Genomic DNA, 23,093 nt, shown 5'->3' on the forward strand with positions numbered 1-23,093 from the left:
TATATTCTTTTTGTATGTATAGATAGATGGTCAGGTTAAGATTCAGTGTATGCCTGTGTTCTGGTGTTGCTGTTTTCTATCTGTGTAAACTTGGATAAGACTCTTGACCTCACTCTTAAATGTTTCTTTCACGAGAGCTCTAAGATTTCTTCCTGTAACCATTTGGAAACCTGCTCACCTTGGAAAATGTGTTGATGACGGAGCAGTAGTAACTGGGCTGGCCCTATGTGACTTGAAGAGGACCACATGGGAGGCAGAGAACTGGGTGCCTGGGAGCCATTAGATCAAGGATTGGCAACTCCTTTCAAATCAAATAAATCAAAAGATTTCTAGAGTAGGACCCTTGGTGGTGGTGACTCTGTTTGGATTATGTTCTGAGGATAAAGGGATTGCCAGTTTCATTGACTGAGAGGACCAGCAATGCCTAGCCACCCTTGCTTGTGCCTGGGCAAAAGACAGTGTATTGGTGGCAAGCATCCCAGCATGGCTGGGGCTGCCCACAGACCCATTTCTGCCATTCATGACATCAGCCCCTGACTCCCCCCTGGAAAATGTTGCTGTGGTTTGATAGAAAGAGCCCAGTCTCTGAAGTCACATAGATAGGAGTTCAGATCCCTGTCTGCCAATTACTAACTGTGTTTTTTAGTCTAATTCTTACTTTACCTTCAGAGCCTCAGTCTCCCTGTCTGTAAAATAGTGCTATTGATACAGTTTTGGTGGTGGTGTGAGGATTCAGAATACTTAGGTAGATAGGTGTCACACAATTCCTGATAAACTGAGCAAATGGCAAGTTGATCTGTTGTGATTAGCTCTGTGAAGACCAGTGTCTTTAGGAGGTGGCATTAAAGTCCAGGGTGGCTCTGATTCTCTGACCACCTCCCCGTCCCCACGTGCCCCCGAGAAATGCCCTGGATCCCTCCTTTCCTTCCTCAGGTTCCGGCCCCAGAAATGTTGGGCAAGAAGGAGCCTCTTAGGCTAATCTCTGACTCCCCAGGCAGTATAGCTGAGTAAGCAGGATTGTTACAGAGCAGACAGAGGACCAGGGCAGGTAGCTCAGGTGACAGCTGATGAACAAAAAGGCTTCTCTCTGTTCCCAATAAATTGGTCCTTTGGGATCCTAGCTTTGAAATTCTAATTGACACAGGAAGGAAAAGATTCATTAGGCTCTGGACTCATTAAAATGCTCTGCTGCTTACCTACGATTTATTCTTGGCACTTCATCAGGAGGAATTAAGTAAAGCAACGGGCTGGAGGCTGCTGACAGTGAAGTCTGCTTGTGGAGTAGGGATGTTGGGCTTCCCATATTATGGAGCACACAGTTGGCCTCCAAATTTCCTCATACCTAGGATTTAGCATGAGTCTAAGGCTGTCGGTGCTAGAAGGACCTTTTGAGATGATTAATAGATAATAGCTTACTTATGGGTCATCTAAAGAAGGACTGGGGCTTGCTCAAGATCACTGAACACAGTAGTGGTAGAGCTAGAATTAAGAGTCAGTTAGGCTTCCTGACTTCCAGGCCAGGTAGCTTTCCCTGCATCACCTTTGGATTTCTAGAGCCAGTATTAGATTGATTCTGGTATTTACTTTGAGGAGATATTTTTGACACAGCTGTGTGCCAGGTTTCTGTGATAAACAAAAGAGTCACAGGAGGAAAACCTGACCCCAGTATTAGATTAGAAAGTCCTCCAAATCTGAGGGGTGACTGGGAATTAGCTCAGCAAAGAAGCAGATGAAGAGTATTTTAAAGCTGGGAGACCAGCACATACAAAGGCCTAAAGACTCCAGGAATGGAAAGTTGAGTCTTGCTAGAATGGGAGGAGTTGTTGAGTCAAATCTGTGAGGTTTAGGCCACTTTCTCTTTGGTTAAAAGAACCGTAGATTAGGCATCCTGGGTTCTGGACGTGTTTCTGCTACCAGTGTTGGTCATCTTTAAGGCAACATTTACCATCTTTTAGGTGTGCCATGCTGATCATCGAGGTACGAAAGTGCATAAGATGGTTGTAGTCCCCTGTCTCAGAGATATGTCAGTTTATTGAGGCAAACAGACTAATAAACAACTCCTATAATAAATCAAAGGAATTTATTATAATAATACAATATTATTATAATAAATCAAAAGAATTTATTCCTTTGCTGCAGGAAGCTGGAGTAGAGCTGAATGTTACTGTCAGTATTTTCTCTGGGCTTTGATTATCTCACCTGTCAAGCGGTGATAACCACTGTTCTGGGTGGCTCATGAGCTGATGGGAAGACAGCTTTGTAATAACTGGCATTTGTGTGGCAGTTTGTGGGTTACAAAATACTTTTCCACCATTAATTAATTAATCTTAACTATAATCATCACTTTGGAAACTTCCCCCTAATTTACAGATGAGGAAACTAAAACAGATATTAAGGCCTATTCATGGTTTCACAGCTTTTGTTTAACAAAAGCTAGGATTATGAATTATGAATATTAATAAACAATTTATTATTATTATTACAATAAATCTGAATAAACTTTTGAAAGGAGAAAGATGGCAACCTTTCTATCCCCTATTTGTGTAGCACATTTCCCTCTTCCATCACAAGAAATGCAAAGAACATCTCCACTGTGAGAAAGGCAGACTAAGTTGGTTGGGGAGAAAGAAAGGGAGCTTATTTCAAATCTTCTCCAGATTGGGCTCTGAATTTTTAAGACCTTATTTCCCAGTGTCAGTATCTGCTATTCCATGTCATGCCATTTACAGCGTGTGTCTCAACCATTATCTAATTAGCTACACATACCATCTTATGGGGGTAGACAGAGCCTGCTGTACGGATGGGTAAACTGAGGGCCACAGGAGTTAAGAGTTTACTGAATTATTCAGGCTAGAACGAGGACTGGAATCCAGGGCTCCTGACACCAAACAGGTACTCTTAAATTATAGAAGGTAGGCTCCTTTGATTCATTTCATACAATTCTTTTATTTTATTTTTTTAAAGATTTTTATTTACTTACTTGACAGACAGCAAGAGTGGGAACAAAAGCAGGGGAAGTGGGAGAGGGAGAAGCAGGCTTCCCACCAAGCAGGGAGCCCGATGTGCGGCTTGATCCCAGGACCCCGGGATCATGACCTGAACTGAAGGCAGATGCTTCACAACTGAGCCACCCAGGGGCCCCATTTCTTTTAATTCTTGAATATACCCCATGAGCCAGAGACTTTACTATACAGGGGAGCCTCTGGTTAGGCTCAAAACATCTTGGTCCAGTGCTTTCCTTAAGAGCAGGGACTTCTGTTATTTATTTCTCTGTCCCCAGCCAGGGCCCAGTGCCAAGAATGCTTTGCTATTGGTTTTGGCCTTAGTCCACCAGAAGGTGGAGGGAGCAGATAGCCATAGCAGTGTGGATCATGAGGGTGTGATCCCAGGCAGGGCTAGAGGATGAGTTGAGAGCCCTACATCCATATACAGCTGTTTGTGTCCCTAGGCTCCTGCCCAAGGTAGTTTTCTATCCCAGAACAAAGTGAAGCTCACATCTCCCTTCACCCCACCACCTCCCTCTCCCATACACACACATACTTGTTGGTCTCCTGGATATATATATATATATATATTTTTTTTTTTTTAAAGATTTTATTTATTTGATAGAGATCACAAGTAGGCAGAGAGGCAGGCAGAGAGAGTGAGAGGGAAGCAGGCTCCCTGCTGAGCAGAGAGCCGGATGCGGGACTCGAGCCCAGGACCCTGAGATCATGACCTGAGCCGAAGGCAGCGGCTTAAACCACTGAGCCACCCAGGCGCCCCTCCTGGATATATTTCATACAAAGACTTGTAGGACCTGCTGTCCCAAATGACCCTTTGGACCTATTTTTCCTCCAGAATGTCCTAAAATGAGGTTGAATGGTCTTGTCCCACAGCTATTCTGGCATCTCCTCTGTCCATAGGCCTCCTACCAGGCTCCTACCTACGCTGCTGCCTTTACTACTAACTCCTTAAGCAGATTCGCTGCTTGATGTGACTTTGACAAACACTAAATCGTAGTCATTACTGAGAAATAACATGTTTCCTATTTATCTGAAGTCTTGATTTATTTTTTATTTTTAAATTTTATTATTATTTCTTTATCCAAAATCTTAACTGGAAAATTCTAAGGAGCACTGTGGAGTGGTGAGTGACTGGGATTAGGGCGGTTGACTTCCGTGATGGAAAGCATATAATAACCTCAGGTACCTTACAGATCATGGAGGGAAATACCAACATTTATTCACAGCGTTTCAAGTGCCCCTCAGATTCATGTCTTTATACATTACAGAACTCTTTCATGCATGTTACTGCCTTTGAGTCTGAGAGAAACTCTGTGAGGGAAGCAGTGCAAGGATTACCATTCCCACTTGATAGTTGAGACCAGGGAAGGTTAGTGACTATCAGTCACTAACAGTCTGTTAGTGACTGATAGTCACTAAACAGAACGAAGACTTGAGAGACCATTAGTGCTGGGTTTGAAATCTGGTGCTCACCATTTGCTAGCTGCATAACCAGGCAGGTTACTTAGCCTCTCTAGTCTTCCATTTCCTTCTCTGTAATAGGATAACAGTATTTATGTCTTATGGTTATCTAAGGATTAAATGGTGTAATGAATGAAAAAAATGCCAAGAGTGTATAGAACAAGTACTAGAAGCTCAGTAACTGTAGGTTTTCCATCTCAGTGTTTTAAGTTCTTGTATTCCGAGTTTTTGAAAATTGGTACTCTTCTTTACAGCAAAATGAGCTATGTGTCATACATTTCTATTAACCAAGGTTTCATTTAAGTGCCTTACTGGGTTAAGAAAGAGAACTGAATTAGTGGGAAGCAGGGGTGCTGGGGCATACTGGCTAAGTACCTCTGATACAAACCATAGTGGGTTAGAGTGGATAGAGATACCAGAGGTCTGTCCTAGTGTGTCTTTCTCAGAGGAGATGTTAATAAGCTGGGAGAAGTCAGACCAAAAAAGGCAAAGCACATTTCTTTCCTGCTGACTTCTTAGAGTCCTAGTGTGCATGGGACTTGGCAGAGCGGTGTGTTGGGGGGAGATGGAGTACACCAGCTGTCCTATTTGTATTTGACCTCGGAGCCCCATTTGTGAGGAACACTGCTCTTCCATTGAAGAGTTCATGCATCACTGAGCTAATTCCTGTTTTCTGGCTGAGGTAATTGAGGTCTATAACCAAGCTTCCACAGCCACTCCACAGTGGAATCAAGTTCAGGATGCCTGACTCCCTCTTGGGCCACACTGCTATTTGTAGTCCACCATTCTTCCTCTTCTGGCCAACAAATCATAAAATTATGGAGGATTCTGCAGATCAGTAATCAGAGTCTTGTTAGAGCATAAAGCTTTCGGTTTTGATGTGTTTATCCCCGTAAACAGAAAGATTAGGAAACAACAGGCTTAATAGCAAACAAATGTTTCCAAACAGTTGAAGGACCAGGGGCTGGGTCACTAGCTCAGTGTCTGGAAAGGTTCCTCTAATCCAAACGTTTTATTTTATTTACTTATTTATTTATTTTATTTTTTTTTTTAAAGATTTTATTTATTTATTTGACAGATAGAGATCACAAGTAGGGAGAGAGGCAGGCAGAGAGAGAGAGAGAGAGAGGAGGAAGCAGGCTCCCTGCCAAGCAGAGAGCCTGATGCGGGGCTCGATCCCAGGACCCTGGGATCATGACCTGAGCTGAAGGCAGAGGCTTTAACCCACTGAGCCACCCAGGCGCCCCTACTTATTTATTTTAAAAAGAGTTTTTAACAGAGTATTTGACAGACAGAGATGACAAGTAGGCAGAGAGGCAGGCAGAGAGAGGAGGAAGCAGGCTTCCCGCTGAGCAGAGAGCCCAACACGGGGCTTGATCTTAGGACCCTGGGATCATGACCTGAGCTGAAGGCAGAGGCTTTAACCCACTGAGCCACCCAGGTGCCCCAAATCCAAAACGTTTTAAAGTCTGTTCTTTCTTTCCTTTTTTTTTTTTTAAATATTTATTTATTTATTTATTTGAGGAAGAGAGAGAGTGAGAGGGAGCATCAGAGGGGAGAAGGTCAGGGAGAAGCTGAGTCGATGTGGATCTGGGAGCCTGATGCGGGACTTGATCCTGACTCTCCAGAATAATGACCTGAGCTGAAGGCAGTCGCTTAACCAACTTAGCCACCGAGGCGCCCCTTAAAGTCTATTCTTTAAGAAATTTCCATTGCATCCAAGGGCTCATTTGAGAGGCTCACAGTTGAGTTCTTGAGTTCTCAGTGATGAGCCCACGGACACCAGTAACTATGGGGAAGATTTCGAGACGGGTTTGAAGAGAATGTGCCAAATTTCTGTCCTCCATCGCAATCTCCACCACAGAATTTAGCGGTAGAAATCTGCTGCTAGGTTTCTGTCTAGACCGTGGCAGAGGGAGTTGTCCTTGACATTTAGTGGGCACTATCCTTGCATTTTGCTAAAGCTTTGTAGTTAAGTCTAGTTAAAAACATCGCCTTTGCATTTGCAAAGTTGTGCAGTAGACTTTTCAGACCACATCTGATACTCAAACAATTCTGTGACTGAGGTTATCTTCTACCTGTGTATAAGTATGCTTAGACTCAGAAGGGGTAGTGACTTGTCTAAGGTTTGACAGCGAATTAGTGATATATTCATGGTTGTATATAGGTCCCTAGTGCAAGTCTGACATAGTAGATACTCAAGAAGTATTTATTAGATGAAAAATTAGTATATTCTCAGGAATGAACTTCCATCTTCAAACTCTTTGATCAGTGTTCTTTGTAGCAAGCCAGCATGGTGGGACTCAGTAGTTGGGCTTACTCAGTGTTGCCAGATAATTCAGAGAGGGAGGGCTGGGTGCCCCTTGCTGTGTTGATTGGTGACAGGGATGGAGGTTTCTAGCCTTTGCTACTCTTCACTTGATGAGGAACTTGCACATCTTTCCCCACGGAAAGCCCAGATTCAGCAGTCTCTGGGCTGCAGCTTGAACCTCCCCACCCCCACCCCTTTTTAAACTTAATCTCTGCACCTAATGGTGGGGCTCAGACTCATGACCCTGAGATTAAGAGTTGGATGCTCTACTGACTGAGCCAGCCAGGCACCTCTCAGCCTCTCTTTAGAGCCTCTGCTCTCTGTAGTCTGCTGAACACAGTGGTCCCTAGCTTCCTTTTTTTTTTTTTTTAAAGAAAGAGTATGTGCATGAGCAGGGCACAGAGGGAAAGGGAGAGAGACAATTTTTTTTTAAATTTAATTTTATTTATTTGACAGATCACAAGTAGGCAGAGAGGTAGGCAGAGAGAGAGGAGGAAGCTCCTCCAGGCTCCGCAGGGAGCCTGACGCGGGGCTCGATCCCAGGACCCTGAGATCATGACCTGAGCCGAAGGCAGCGGCTTAATCCACTGAACCACCCAGGTGCCCCAGTCCCTAGCTTCTTGCTCTGTCTCTCCCTTGTTTTCGCTCCCATCACTGTCTTACCTGTTTTTCTGCCATCCTGGTGGGTGAGGAATTTGGGCTTATCTCATGAACACCAGCTGTACAGTTTACTTTTATTTTTTATTTTTTAAGATTTTACTTATTTATTCATGAGAGACAAGAGACAGCCAGAGGTGAGATGTGAGACTCAATCCCAGGACCCTGGGATTATGGTCTGAGCCAAAGACAGCTGCTTCATCAGTTGAACCACTCAGGCGCCCTGTACAGTTCACTTTTGCCCTGTCAGGAGCACTAGGAAACCATTTACCGAAACAGCATTCACCTAGGATTCTTTCACCTCCTTATTAGCAGAAATTCACTGAGATTAATGGAAGAGTCTCTGTCTTCAGGGAATTCAGAGTCTCCGGGAGAGAGACAGGCGTGTGAATACAAAAGTGCAGCACACGTTGCTGCAGCAGAGATCTGTAGAGGATATTGGGTTCCAGAGGAGGAAATGGCTGGATCTGCCTGGGGGTGGGAAACAAAGGCTTTTCTGAAGAGTTTTCATCAGGGGCATCACATCAGTGGATTTGTGCTCAGAAAACTCCTCCTTGCCCTAGCCTCTGTCACCAAATCAGAAATTGGCTCTGGTCCTGTTTTACCAATGAAGCAATCTTTTTCTTAAACTTACTCAACAAGAAGAGTATGATATTTGGAACAGTGGGGCCAATAGTACTTTAATTTAGGAAATTCCTGAATGCTGAACTTGTTGGTGCATGATCTCATTGAATTCTGACAACAACCTTTTGGGGAAGATACTGTAATATTATTTCCATTTATAAATGAGAAAATTAAGACCCAGAGAGGTTAAGTCATTTATCTAGGATCATATGGCAAAGCTAGGATGTGAGCCGAGGTCGTCTAACTCCACAAAGTCATTCTTTCGAAGGGCCTCAGAAAGGGTTCTTGTGACCTTCCTATAATTCTTACCTCAAAGACTTGTAAAAATGAGAAGTAAAATACTTAGCAGTGCATCTGTCACATAATCAATTAATATATCATAACGATCATTTATTACATTATATAACAAACTTTTCTAAAGGCTGGGGTGGATTAGGCCCTTACAGAAAGGCCACCTTTCTCTTTCTCCCGACTCTTTTGGCTGCGTTCTCTGTACAGCCTGCTTCTTTAAGAGGCATGGACGATGGGGGTGGCAGGGGTAGTGGTACATGGAGTTCACTTCAGCAGATACTGCCTGAGCTCCCACTCTGGGCCAGGGCCTATCCTGAAAGGCAGAGGAGATGCGGAAATGAAAGAGTGTGGTCCTTGCCATCAGTAATTCACAGTCAGTGTAGGAGAGGAGATAACACAGAAACAGACCATTTTAATACAGTTTTGTAAGATGGATGTTAGCACCTCAGATCCCACTGCCCATGGCTCATACCACAACTAGCAGGGTAAGAATGACTATTATATTAATTGTTGAAATAATCATCCTATTAATATCCTTGTCTTCATTAAAGCAGCTGTTATTAATGTAGAAAGTAGGTAATACCTTAGAGAAAGGTCAGCAGCTGCTCAAAGGAGACTTTTAACATGCTCAATTGGAAAAACCTATTTTATTTTTTATGGCGGGGGGTGGGAGAGGGGGGAGATGGTGTTCCAAAACTGCCAGCAGAGCTCAGGGAGTCCTTGGCTTGAGGAATGTACAATGGGGAAGGATTTATGTCCCTCAGGCCTCCCCCTGGCCACCCTGTGTGCTCCTTAGTTATCACAGACTTTATAGCTTCTTATACCCGGGCACATTTTTTTTTTTTATTTGGTAGAATGAGCAAGAAGGGGGAGGTAGCTTTCTGAGGCAGGACATCTGCCAAGAGAGGCAGTGACCGAGCATCTGCTGAGGTTGGCAGGGGCTGTGCCAGGGCAGCAAGGGCACTATGAGTTGTGTGTATTATTGCATGAGGTACCTCTAATTAATCGATCCATGATCATTATTGGAGTTCCTGCCATGTATCTAATAATATGCTAGGTGATGTGAAAAGTACCCCAAAAGTTTTATGGTGCTTGGTGAGAAAAGAGAGATACATGAGACAAAAAGGAGTCAACACTGATGGGATGATCAAGGGGTTGACTTAACGTGGCTCAGACTCTCAAGAGCTGTAGGGACTCAGGAGTGCCTCCTTAACTGAACACTGTCCTGCGTGTGACATAGGAGTGGGTGGTGGCTTCCTGAAGTCTGGGTTCTTCCGGGGCCTGCAAGGCCGTTTCTAACCTGGCCTCTGCCAGGCCCTCTGCTTTCCTTGCATTCCAGCCAAACCACAGTACAAATTATTGTTCCCTGCATATGGAAACTCTGTTTAGCTACCACAGCTTTGCTCATGTTCCTCTTTCCTAAATGTTTTCCCTCTCACATTTTTTTTAAATTTTTTTTTATTTATTTGACAGAGATCACAAGTAGGCAGAGAGGCAGGCAGAGAGGGGGGGGGAAGCAGGCTCCCTGCTGAGCAGAGAGCCTGATGTGGGGCTCGATCCCAGGACCCTGAGATCATGACCTGAGCCGAAGGCAGAGGCTTAACCCACTTAGCCACCCAGGCGCCCCTGAACATTCTTCTTTATCCATTATATGTTATCTCTGTTGACCCTCACAACAGCCTGCATTGCAAGTGTGTAGAGCAGGGATTTTTATCCCATTTTGCATATGGGGAACCTTGAACCTCAGAGAGGTGAACTGCCTTCCCAAGTTCACACAGCTAGTAGAGGTGGAATTCAGGACCCAGGGCTGCACAGGCAAACAGAAATCCAAAGTTGGTAATCCCCTATTGCTGTTTTAACTTATTGCAGGCCCTGTCTTGAGAGGTGTTAGCCCTCCCTCTCTATGTTCCTCATATCCCTTACTACTTCTGAGGTAGGCTGGAAAAGGGGATAATATACATGCACTACCATGGCACAGCCTTCTGCAGCCTCATTCAGAATAGAGTAGCCACAGGATGTGGAGGTTACATTAGAGACCTAGAACAATGAGCAACGAGTAGAGGTTTCTTGCACTATCAGGCCCTGGGGCTCTGTTGCCCAGAAGAGAAACTTAACCAGCCTTCTGGGTCCTTAAGGTACAGAGAGGCCTTTTGAAATCTTTACTTAAGGAGGGGCCTCTTCCTGACCCACTTCTCAAGTTGTATTCTCTTGCAGGGAGTGGGGGTGGGAGGGATGGTGCTTTACTCATTTATTCATACAACACCTTTTTTTTTTTTTTTAAGATTTATTTGAGAGCAAGAGAGAGCATGAATGGGAGGGGCAGAGGAAGTGGGAGAGAATCTCAAGCAGACCACACTGAGCACAGAGCCTGACTTGGGACTTGATCCCAAGACCCCAAGATCATGACCTTAGCCAATATCAGAGTCTGATGCTTAACCAACTCTGCCACCCAAGTGCCCCTCACACAGCACTTAATGAGTGCCTACTCCTATAATTCCTTTTAAGTTCAAGACACGTTTCCAAATACTAGCGTTTTGGTGACACACCTAAAGAGATTATTGTATCTACAGTGTTAGTGTTCTTCATCACAGTTCTGTTCTGGGTGAACAGAATCCACCACCTTGCCTTTAATATTCACAAGGAAGAGTTCTTGCAGGTTCCAGCAATAACAAGAGTGGCAGCAGTAGCTAATATTTGCATACTTTGTAATGTCCCTGACACTGTTCTTAGCACATTAAATTTTACCCTTCAGCAACCCCAGAGATACTTATTGCTGCCCCCATTTTACAGATGAGATAACTGAAGCATTAAGAACTTAAGACGCTACCCAAAGGTCATGTCACACAGCTAGTTCAATGCCAGAATGAAGGTGTTTGGGCCTCAGAGGCTGCTCTCTTGACCAGATCACATGGCTTCTTATGTGGGAATAAACATGCAGGTTTTGGCTCCTGCTTGGTGACAGGCCCCTTCTCGGTGACAGACCCCTTCTCACAGCAGCAGGTTAATACTCCTCTCTACACCACATCCTGTGATCCACTCTACTTTGGTTTATGCTGAAAGATAGCACGACATAGGCTTGGAACAGAAAGTTTTGTACGGTGATGAACCATGGTGTCTTGGCTGCTTACCTGCTTTAGCCAGTCATACTCTTGGGTATATGGCGGAATTGGGAGAATGAATCTTTCCATCTTATTTTAAAGAAGCTCCCTAGGGTAGGGAAGACTGCTCTGTAGCTGCCATGATAATAAGACTGAAAGGTACAACATGCCTCCCCTTCCTGGCTAGTTTCCTAGTGTCATCTAGTATCAGGGAGAGAAGCTCCAGAAGTACCAGCCTCTTCAGGAATATACTCTTCTCTCAGATCCCCAGGCTTCAGGAAGGTTGTGGCATTCTCAGACAGCCTAGATCATCTTCCCTTGCAGGATATAGCATGACCTAGAGTAGATGACCAAGATAAATCACCTCCTGAAGTGTTCAGTGGTAAGTCCTTGAACTTACTATCCTTGACCTGCTTACCCTGTTCTCTCTTTCTTGAAAGAAGCAAAAAGGAAAAAGATTAGGATCGTTTTGTGAATCGGTCTAACACCAAAGTCTAAAAGAATTGGGCTAAAAGGACTTGAAAGAAATGAAATAAAATAACCGGTTCTTTCTTTGATTTTCATAGAGGTTGATGGGGGTGGGTAATAAGAGTTGCTTAGCGCTGTGCTTCTAGAGTATAGCACACTAAATGGATGCGAGTCTGCAGCTGTTGGGGGTCATGGTAAGTCTAGAAATTGAGAGTAAGTGCCCAGAAACCAATAATTTGACATTTTTATTGTATTTTACAAATGTGTTTGTCTGTAATGGATTGGAAGTATAAAAAGCAAAACAAACAAAGTGGTTCTTCACCACATGTAGCTTAGAGAAGCACTGGCTTATTTAGTGTGACAAAGTGAAAAAGAGCTTCAGTCTTCTTGTCCATAAAATGAGATGAATAATGCCTACCTCAAAGAGTTGTTTCAGGAATTACTTGATGATAAAGAACATTTTGGGATACTTAATATGTGCCTGTCATTGTAACTTGTATTATCCTGTTTAATCATCACCACAACTCTAAATCCCCATTTTTCTGAGACTTGGTTAAGCTCAGGGGCTTGCCAGAAGTCAAACCTCTAGGAAGTGTGTAGATGGGACTGGGATAGGAGCTGGCACTCATTCTTTTCTAAGTTTGTTTTTTTTTTTAATTTAAGTAATCTCTACACCCCACAGGGGGCTGAAACAACCCCAGGATCGGGAGTCACATGCTCCTCTGACCAAGCTGGCCAGGTGCCTCAGGAGCTAACACTCGGAACGGTTGTGCCATGTTCTGCATGAAGAGCCTGGCGCACAAGAAGGTTCCCCGTCTCCACACCAGGCTCGCTGTCACCACTTTCTCTATTTCACAAGAGGTCTGGAGACTACTTTTCTCATTCCATCCCTGACCCTAACTTATTTTTGTGACCTCGGGCAAGTCACTTCTTTAGACCTGAATTATCTTATCCACCTTCAGTAGCAGAGACTCTGTTTCATTCATCTTTGGTCCCTCAGCATTTGCTGGACAGGGCTTGGCATATAACGAGTATTGAGAAGTGAGGTAGTTGATCACACTACATGATCTGAAAGGGCCCCTTCAGTCACTCCTTTCTTTGAACACCCTACGTATCTTCTCTTCTGTCCCTCCTGAGCATCCTTGTATTCCCCACCTTCTCTACCTGGCAGCATGACCTTATTTCCTCGTGTCTGTTTGTCTGGGCATTCTTGATCCTGGGTGATTTGAGACCACCCACATGGTACCCATGTTTTTACTTGTTTGTGAAATATGTCTAGGATAAACCCACTGGCAATAACACAAGTGAGGGATAGTAAGGGCTGGCTCACAAAATCAGAAACGTGCTCTTCTCCATTCTTACTCAGTGGGGCCTGGGCCGAGGGTAACCCTGCTGGCAGCGCTGCCAGGCCTGAATAATGGCCGCAGCTTGGAACAGGGTTTTCCATGAGCTCCACCGGGATCTCCAGTAATTGGAACATGGCACCTTCCGACTCATAATGGATGGCAGAACGAGAGGGGCATTTGTCACTGCCTGACTTCCCTGCGGGAAAGAGGCTCATAAGTCACAGCTGACAGACCCTTTGATGACTTTTAAACTTCATTTACAGAAAAGAATAGCTATAATCAACCAACAGCAAGCAGTGACTAATCTTGCCACATTATCACTGTGAGGAGCCGGCCCCTTAAGCAGTAGGAAGGGGGCGGGGGACCATTCTCTAAGCTCACAGCAAGTGCTTACTGGCTCTTGGACGTGAGAGTATGCCCTCAGCAAGACCCCATGCATTTATGCCCAAAGGATCAGAAGGTGTTAAAAGCTGACCTTCTGGCAGGTACAGGGTATGCTTAGCATGGAAGCCATTTTTGGCCAAGGTTAGAGCACCAGCCCTGGTCTCAAAAAGACTGATCTGCAGCTCTGCCATTTCCTGGCTTGTGTAAGACAAAGTTCTGACCCTTAGGCTCCTCATCTGTGAAATGAGCACAATACACACCATCACCTACCCCACAGCAGAAGAAAAGTGCTCAGCAAGTGTTGGTAATGATTATCACAGTCACATGGTTAGCCCTGAAAGGGCCCTTTGTGGTCAAGTGCTCCAGAGCCCGAGGTCATGTAGCCCAGTGGCAGTAAAGCCAGTTCAGTCTTCCTGTGGGAAGAGGGCAGGTCAGTGGGGGCAATCTAATGGAGTAGGAAGAGCACAGGCTTTAGAACCAGATAAACTTTAGGGTCTTTTCATTCCTAATCATGCCACTTAACTCTGGACAAATTATTTAAGCTCTCTCTGAGCTTCAGTTTCTTCATCTGAAGAATGATTGGGTTGTGGTCAGGATTATGAGAGATTTATGCCTATAAAACTTCCAGCACAGTGCCTAGTATAAAGCTGCTGCATATTGAATTGTGTATTCCCTTTTTGTTCTTCCTCAAGACAGGAATTAGTATGCAGCTATCAAGGAAGAGGCAGCACTGAAGAAATCTCTTACTTCAGACATTTATTTCCAGCCCTACCCTGCATATACTTGCAGGAGGGAGGGCAGAGCAGGGAGCAGAAAGGAGAAAGGGGCATGTTTTGTACACTGTTACCACACACAGTTCTCCTGTTAGGCATAGCCTCTCCCCACATCACCACCCAGTTGGAATGCACCTTAAACATAGTCCCTTTTTGTGGAGCCTTCTAGTGCTCCTTCCCATTCTCTGGTATCCTGGACCGGCGGCTTCTGGGGCAGTGGATTCCAGAGCCCAGGGCACATGTACTTTGTGGTCCTGGTGGATGTCCCCCTTGATGTACTGGGAGTTCTTGAGATCAGGTACCCGACCAGTTGCTGGATGAATGAGTTGGCCCAGTGAATATTTGGATAGCTATAATTATGATTGAATGGGTGGGTAGTGTTTGGATGACTTCCTTTGACAAAAAGAGGTTGACAATTGTTTTTGGGTCCCTAACTGTAATTTAGTATGGGGGGTTGAAGGCACAGGATTGTACTTACTCAGTCCTTGCTGCCTCTTCCTCCATAGCTAGAAGGGCTGCTTGTCACCAGTGTTAATTAACTAAGCCTCAGCCTGAGGCTACAATCGGGTAGAGTTAAGGTGCAAGATAGAGGGAAGATAGGATATATACCCAGGTACTCTGTGGGGAAAGGTGACTGAGGCCCCAGCCTTGCCTCTGCTTTGGGGTCTCCCCTCAGTGCCTATCAGATGCTGATACCAATGATACAGTATGGGAATAGAAATCTCATGGTACAGCTGAGGAGTGAGTCCCTGGCTGAGAAAGCCTGACACCCCGCCCAGCTCCTTAGAGTAGTGCCTGTCAAATCAGGCATGGGTTGGGGGCACCTTTATGAAATTTCTAGATTTGGTTCCAGACACTAGGACAAGGGAGAGAGTGTGTGTAGGTCCTCTACCCCTGACTCCCCTATTCTCAGGCAGAGTATGGAGCACTGGAAGATGATTAGGATAAAGAACATAGGGCTGGAATATGAATGATCTAGAGTTTTCACAGGGCCCAGGGCACTTGAGTTTCTTATGTAAATACCTACTGGTCCCGGCCATTGTATCAGGCACTTTATACCCATTATCTCTAATCCTAATCGTGGGCATTGGTATAATTCCCATTTTGCAATTGAAGAATCTGAGACTTAGTTTAAGAGACATGTCCCAAGTTTACATCTCCTATTTTCTACTGTTTCAGGTGCATTTCCCCCTTTGTTGTTAGGAAACAGTTAAGAAACAGGTTCCTGGAAAGTGGAAAGCCCACTTTCCAGGAAGTAGAAGACAAAGCCTGTGAGTACTCTTTCCCAGCTTCTCCACAGTGCCAGCACAGGGGAAATACTTAGGAGATATTTGTTGACTGACTGAAGGGGTAGGAATTGGGTAATAATAACTACATTCCTCTATCCTTTTAGAGTATGTTACAGATGCAACAGAGCACTTTCATATTGATTAGCCTATTTGATTTTATATCCAATCTGAAAGGTAATCAGGACAAAGATTATTCCTGTTTTCAGAAGAAGCATGATAAGGCTCAGAGAAATGGTGTGACTTGTTGCAGGTCACACATCAGAGCTCAGGCCAGGCCTGCTGAACCTGTAGCCTGGACCGCTCACCCCTACGCTCCCCCCCACTCCCCCCCGACTATTCACATATTGGGGGCTAGGGTTTCTCAGGGAAGTGGGAATTGTCAGGAACTAAAGAGCGTTCCTTGGGAAATTAGTCCTGTCTGGCCAGTAATGATCATTTGGGCAATGCTAATGAGCTGGGGCCTGGTGAGTTTAATGAGATTAATAGATGTTCTGTCATCCTTGGCCGCCTGTTAACCAGGAGCCCCTGGACCAAGGAGGCCCTGGGCACTGATCAGTCTAATTGCTTGGCTTTCTCCAGAAATAGCCTCACCATCACTGGTATTTATTTTCCTTCAAACCACGCAATATCTCCAGAGTTAACTAAGGGCAGAGGTCCGGCCACAAGCTCGTGTGATCCTCATCTGCACATTAGAGAATAAGGCCAGAGGTTTTGAGCAGACGGGCCTAGACAGAGGCTTTAAATAGTCACTGGGGGGCATCAGGACCAAGAGCAGCTGCTCTTCTTTTGAAATTGGTGTTTTTAAGAAGAAGAGATCCAGTGTCAGGGAGGAAATACAGAGTTGGGGCAGTGGGCATTCTGACGGCTAAATGCCTCAGAGGTCATGCTGAAGACTAGACTTGAACCTGATAGCCAGAACTGGGAGGGTGTAAGGATTGACATGGCAGAGCCAGAGGCTTGGGACAGTTGCTGAAATGGTGTGTAGAAGCCTGGATTTAAGTCCCTTAGCTACTCCCTTTACTAGGTTGGATAGCCTGAAGTAAGTCATTTATTTACCTTGCTGATCCCTCAGCTTTTCATCTATTAGATGAGACTGACAGTGTCTGGATCAAGAATATAAACTGGTTTTGTTCACGAAAATCCTGTGCAAGGGCTCCTGGGTAGCTCAGTGGGTTAAGCCTCTTCCTTCGGCTCAGGTCATGATCTCAGGGTCCTGGAATTGAGCCCCTCATTGGGCTCTCTGCGCAGCCGGGGTCCTGCTTCCTCCTCTCTTTCCCCCTGCCTCTGCCTACTTGTGATCTGTCTCTCTGTCAAATAAATAAAATCCTGTGCAGACATGAGATGTTGTAGTAGAAAGGGAAAGGGATGAGGACCAAGGAGAGGCTGTCGTTTACTCACGGTATTCTCTCACCTTGGCAATCAGTACCCAAGGCATCTCATTCAAATAGGCGCTATGGTCAAAGTCAAACAGACCTGGGTTCCAGTTCTGGCTTTGCTGTATTAACCCATTATTTGGCCTATCTGAGTCTTCCTTCCTGTATTTAAAATACTTCCTCACAGGGCTATTGTGAGTATTAGATAAGGTTGGATATGTAAAGTCTGACACTGAGTAATTAGAGGCTCTTCTTACCTTGATGGTTCCCTGGGGGGTCTCATTTACCCAGAGGTCAGGGGTGGTCAGGGTTTTTCTACCTTTAGAAAGCCTTGTCACTTTACCACATGTTCAGGCTGGCTCTTGGTTTCTAAAACATAGCTTCCATCTAAAATGTTTCAGCTGAGAAAAACGATTTGTTTTTGCCAGATTTCCTCTGTTTCTTATTAGCTTGGAGAAGTGAGCCCATCCCTTCTCCCTGTAAATTGCATTTCAAAGCCTGCATCTCTGGTGGGGTTTAATTAGCTTAAGGGCCCAGCTTTTATGCAGCAATTGTTTCTCCAGCAGGTAAAGACACATACTTGGGAGCCAGTCCCTAGTTTTCCTTAAAAATAGCATATCTGGGGGTGCCTGGGTGGAGTGGCTTAAGCGCTGTCTTCGGCTTGGGTCATGGTCTTGGGGTCCTGGGATCAAGCCCCGCATTGGACTCTCTGCTTGGCGGGGAGCCTGCTTCCCCCTCTCTGCCTCCTTGTGACCTCGCTCTCTCTGTGTCAAATAAGTAAAATCTTCAAAAAAAAAAATAGCATATCTGGATTGCCCCCTCCCAGCCCCTTACTGTCCTGAGGGTTGTCTCTCACCCTCCCAAAAGAAGAAATGGAATATAAGAACCCTAGACTTAAAGGAACAGTGGGATTCTTGACCCTGCTACTCATGGGCTGGGGCATTGTGGCCAAGTCCATTCCCCTCTGTTCTCAGAGTGAGGGCCTATAAACTCCTTGTTCGCAGAAGTCTCTGGACATTAGTCTGGTTCTTTCTTCCTCTCTCCACCACCATCAAGAAGAGTCTCTCTACCCACCTTTTCTTGGCTCAGTGCTAAGCATGGGGCCTCTAGGGGCTGTAGACACCTTCTCTCAATTACACAGCTAATCTGTGAGGCAGAGCTTGGCCCATGGGGAAATAGCTTATCAAATCACGCTGCTGCTGCTGAATAGGATGTCAATATTTTCTAGGATTCCTACTCTTAAGCTAGGGGGAAGCCTGGGAAAACCAAGAAAGAATTGTGTGGAGAAGATTGAATTGGGGGTTTTTGGGTCAGACTCTACTCTTTTAGCGAGATGCCTGGGACCTCCCACCCCAGTGGTGTGTGCACCACCCCGCCTTTAGGTAGGGCTATGCCCCTGGGACACTGTTGTTACTGCTTTCTTGCTAATATTTACTGGGCACTTACTGTGTGTGTCCCAGGCTTCATTAGACTTGCCTCTAACAGTTGCAGGGCAGAACAAAGAGTACTGATGGAGACTTACATACTATATGTCTAAATATTTGAAGCTAACAGATTTTAAGGTTCATAACAATCTGGAAGACCATGTCTGAATTTAGAATTCTTGACTCTTTGGGATTCTGTACCTGAACCTAGCAGTTCCGGAAGAGCTAGTCTGGGCATGCTCTTCATTTCCTACCCCCAACTTGATCCCTCACTTGCAGGAACCTCATAAACATGTTTAAACACAGAAGGTTTTTCATATCCCCACAGACAGCTGTCCTTTTGGGCTTAGGAAGTATGCATAATAGCAGCACACACAGCCCTTGGAGACTGCCTTTGAAAGCAGATAGAGGGCTGATTAGATAGGGAGGGATTGGTTCCTGGAGCATGCTTTGGGAGGGCATTTCTTTTTGGTCCTGCAGATGCCTCACCCAGAATGGCCACAGGCATAGTCTCTCCTAGCCTTTGTGTGACATGGCTTCTGGCTGCCTTTTCTTGGCATTGTTCAGAATGCTCCAGTCTAATTTTGACCCTCATTTAGAATCCACCTTACTGGTGGCCGTGTTACTAGAACAGAGAAGTTCAGCTAGTCAATTATTAGATTCTATAAAGAGCTTTAACCATTTGCAAAGTACTTTTCTGTACATGGTCCCAAACCCCAGGTGACAAGAGAAAAAAATGGAGTATGGCCAAACCTGAACTTTACTCGCCAGCCAAAGAGTGAGTGCTGATCCTGCTGTATCACTAACACAGGTGTTTAACAAATGCTTACAGCTTGGTGGTATTAGAGGCTCCTGACAGAGGTCTTGGGGAACCTAGCACCTGTCATGTCCCTGCCAGATCAGTGCAGAGGGAGTAGTCACCAACAGGTCTAAACCACCATCTCCTTCTTTATCTTGGTCTACACCCCAGACCAGTGGTTGGTTCCTTCCAGCCAGAGTAGGTGACACCTCCCCTGAGCCAAAATTTCATGGCTCTGAGCTGAACCAGCCAGGAGAGTTATCTGATGGCCATGGAGGAGCCCCTCAAACTTCTGTGTGTATCCATGGGTGGACAAGGAGTTAACATTGGAATGCCTTGTCATCCAAGTAGGAGAGGGATTATTAGAGAGGACTGAGCAATGGGGTCCCCAGGGGAACCCACATACATTGAGCATTTTCTACTGCACATGGACAGTAAGTATTAAGTGTTTTCATGGGTGAGGTCTTTTGTGTTCTTCACTGCTTAATAAATGGTGATTGGATGCAGAAGTATACTGAGTAACAAAAAAAGAGTCTGTCCCTTCCAGGCCCTTTCCAAGGCTGGCACCAACCCTTTCATCAATAGCGGTGCCCTCTCAGCCCCTGTCTTTTACCTAGGATGGTGCACATGTGACCCTAGTATATCTGTGGAGTTACTGCAAGCCCACCATAGGAATAGGTTTCTTCAGAATTCTTCTCAGGGCCAGCCTGTGGTTTCCTTGCAGTCAGTGCCATCTGCTGGTCAGAACATGCCAGCTTCTAGGCAGGAAAGATCAAAGAAAAGGTCTCTTATCCTAGTGGAGCAATAAATACGGCTTTCCCAGCTTGTACTATGCTCTATTCTCTGAAAAGAAGCTCCCTCTGCCCAAAAAGATCAGGTTAGTAGGCACGTGTTTATGGTTAGCTTAGGCTGATGAGAGTTTTTATAGTACTGCTTGGGGTCTTTAGCACCTTCTGTAGTAGCTCAGCAGCAGGAGTATTTAAATAGGAGTATTCCAAAAGGGAGTTGTACCGGCCAGTGAGCGGAAGGCTGGTCTAGAAGTATAAATACCAGTACTTAATGTTAGGCTTTTCCCGCTGTCATCAAGCCTCTTTTTCCCTTCTGGAGCTGATGTAACCTGTCTGTGTCATGGGTAGGAGAGATTTGTACAGTCCTTTGGGGAAAAGACATTGCCAGGGTGTAGAGAGTAAAGAGTAGGTGCGATATGATACCTAAGCAAACAACAAAATTTGAATGAGTCAGTGTAAAAATGGGTAACTTTAAAAAATTAATTTATTAAAAACAGTTCTCTGATAAATATTATAGTATTTAAATTGGCGTTAGCTCTGGGAAGGAAAGTGATAGAACTGGGGGGGAAAAAAAAGGGCTGTAGGGACCAACTGACCTGGATTTGAGTGCTCATTCCTGGCAAGAACTTATTGGGGTCTATTTCGGATAAAATACAATAATAGTAATACTGTTTATAGGATTTTCTGATTACTCAATATTGCATGCCACCCTTAGCCTGCAGTGAGTGCTCAGGGAGGCTTGTTTAGCTCACCTTTTAAAAAATGACTAGTGGGGCGCCTGGGTGGCTCAGTGGGTTAAAGCCTCTGCCTTCGGGTCAGGTTATGATCCCAGGTGGGATCGAGCCCCACATCGGGCTCTCTGCTCCGCAGGGAGCCTGCTTCCGCCTCTCTGCCTAGTTGTGATTTCTCTGTCAAATGAATAAAATATTTTTAAAAAAATAAAATAAAAAATAAAAAATGACTAGTGACAATAAAGACAGCCAAAGCTAGGCCAATGTCTGGATGAAACTGAGCAATTTTCATAATGTAGTACTGTTCTAGAGCAGGTTTTACTTGCAATTTCCCTGTGACTTCTTTGCCATGGGTTCTACATTAAAGGAACAGAAGAAAAATGATGGGAGGTCTTCAGATTTAGACCTTGCATGGGGTAACATTTCCAATAAGTGTTGAAGAAGGAATGGGTTTAAATATAAAAAAGGAATGGGGTTAAATCTAAAAAAGATTTAGACTCAGGAGACCAGGGTTCAAATCCTAGCCCTGTTGCTCACTGACATTGTGCCCTCTGAATGTGCATTTTCTCCCTTGTGAATTGGTCTGGTTCTGCTTATGCCAATACCAGATGAGGGACCGTGAGGTCAGCAGTCCAGTAAGTTATAAAAAGGGAAAGCTGGATGCCATAGGGGTGTATGTTGTAGCAGGGCACAAAGCCTTCCAGTTTAGCCAGGATGTGGGCTGTGGGTGGCCCTTGAGCTCATCTGGGGGACTCAGCTTCACAGTGGCTCTCTCTCTTCAGGTGGCCACCATGTCCTTGAAGATTCAGACAAGCAACGTAACTAACAAGAATGACCCCAAGTCTATCAACTCTCGGGTCTTCATCGGAAACCTCAACACAGCTGTGGTGAAGAAGTCAGATGTGGAGACCATTTTCTCCAAGTATGGCCGTGTGGCCGGCTGTTCTGTGCACAAAGGCTATGCCTTTGTCCAGTATGCCAACGAGCGTCATGCCCGGGCAGCTGTGCTGGGAGAGAATGGGCGGGTGCTGGCCGGGCAGACCCTGGGTAAGCATCTCTCCTTGGCCTTGCTCCTGGTGTTCTCTCCTGAGCAGGTTCCACCATTGACTTTCTAGCTTCACTCTTAGGCCCTTTTCTGTTTCCTTTGCTACTACCCACTGCCTTTATCTGAAATGTTATAACTTTTAAATAGTTGTAAATTACATGTAAGTTATAAATTAAGTAGTCATAAAATCTGCCTAGAGGGGAGTATTTTGGAGTTTCTCAGAATTGCTTCTGTGTTACCTCTTATAGTTCCAGTTAAAATGCAGATTCCTAAGAAAAAAGGAACAGAGTGGACTAGCATAACCTATAACATTGGGCTATAGATAGTACAGGTTAGAACTTTTCATGAGAGCCGGGAGGAGGGGCTGGAAGCACAAGGTGAAGTATGTGCCTTTGGCCTTGGTGAGATATATGTTTATGTGATATGTGTGTGTGTGTGTGCGCATATGCACACACACACATATATGTATATGGATGTTGGAGTCAAGTCTCTGCGTACTTGAGAGTATAGTTGTTATTTTTGTGTGTGACTTGATTACCTGGATACATGAACGTGTGTGTGAAATTATATATTTGAAGTGTTTATGTGCACGAGTGTACCTGGGAATGCATGTGATGTCCATGACACCTGTGTGAGTGATATGCTTGTGAGCATGCATGCAGGTGTCTGAATGTATATTGATTTGTAAATAGGCCTGTCTCTGTGATGTGTGGGTATGAATAATGTGTGAAGACCTCTGTTGGTCGTTTCAGTTAGGACAGTCCACGTGTACCTCACATGAGCACATAGAAATCGCTGCTCATGTGCTGCCAGCATCTGACTGTGCCTCCTCCCTCCACACAGATATCAACATGGCTGGAGAGCCCAAGCCCAACAGACCTAAGGGGCTAAAGAGAGCAGCATCTGCCATATACAGGTGGGGCGCTCTGTCTTGTCTTTCCATCTGGGTGGGATTGGTCCCTCTTTGCACAGAGGGAGAAAACATTGGTTGGTGACAGCGTGCTGAGCCTAGAATTTGGGGAGGCGTTTGGAGATGAGGGCCTGTGGAGAGTGGGCTGAATGGCTGTCCCTAAGCCCTGGCCCTCTCCCCTTTGTTTCCCCAGTGGCTACAGCTTTGACTATGATTACTACCGGGACGACTTCTACGACAGGTGAGCAGGGGAGGGGCGTGCCCAGGCATGAAACAGCCAAGCTGGAAGGGTCCTGAGAGATTGCTGGTGCAGCCC

General features: G+C 45.2%; 1 protein-coding gene across 8 annotated transcripts in view; it reads left to right on the plus strand.

Annotated features, from left to right (window-relative positions):
- RALY (RALY heterogeneous nuclear ribonucleoprotein) overlaps positions 1–23,093 on the plus strand; it is a 76,889-nt gene that overhangs the window by 47,719 nt on the left and 6,077 nt on the right. For 6 of the 8 annotated variants that reach the window (XM_045981030.1, XM_045981029.1, XM_045981026.1 and 3 more), the window contains 3 exons: positions 21,605–21,869; positions 22,711–22,783; positions 22,971–23,018. In XM_045981030.1, the coding sequence (XP_045836986.1) occupies positions 21,614–21,869; positions 22,711–22,783; positions 22,971–23,018 (377 nt within the window). In that variant the 5' untranslated portion in view covers positions 21,605–21,613. Of the gene's footprint in view, positions 1–12,641; positions 12,777–21,604; positions 21,870–22,710; positions 22,784–22,970; positions 23,019–23,093 lie in introns of those variants that run through there. The other 2 variants (XM_045981023.1, XM_045981025.1) reach the window with 2 other exon arrangements.

This window comes from Meles meles, chromosome 16 (assembly GCF_922984935.1).
Source record: "Meles meles chromosome 16, mMelMel3.1 paternal haplotype, whole genome shotgun sequence".
NCBI lineage: Eukaryota > Metazoa > Chordata > Mammalia > Carnivora > Mustelidae > Meles > Meles meles.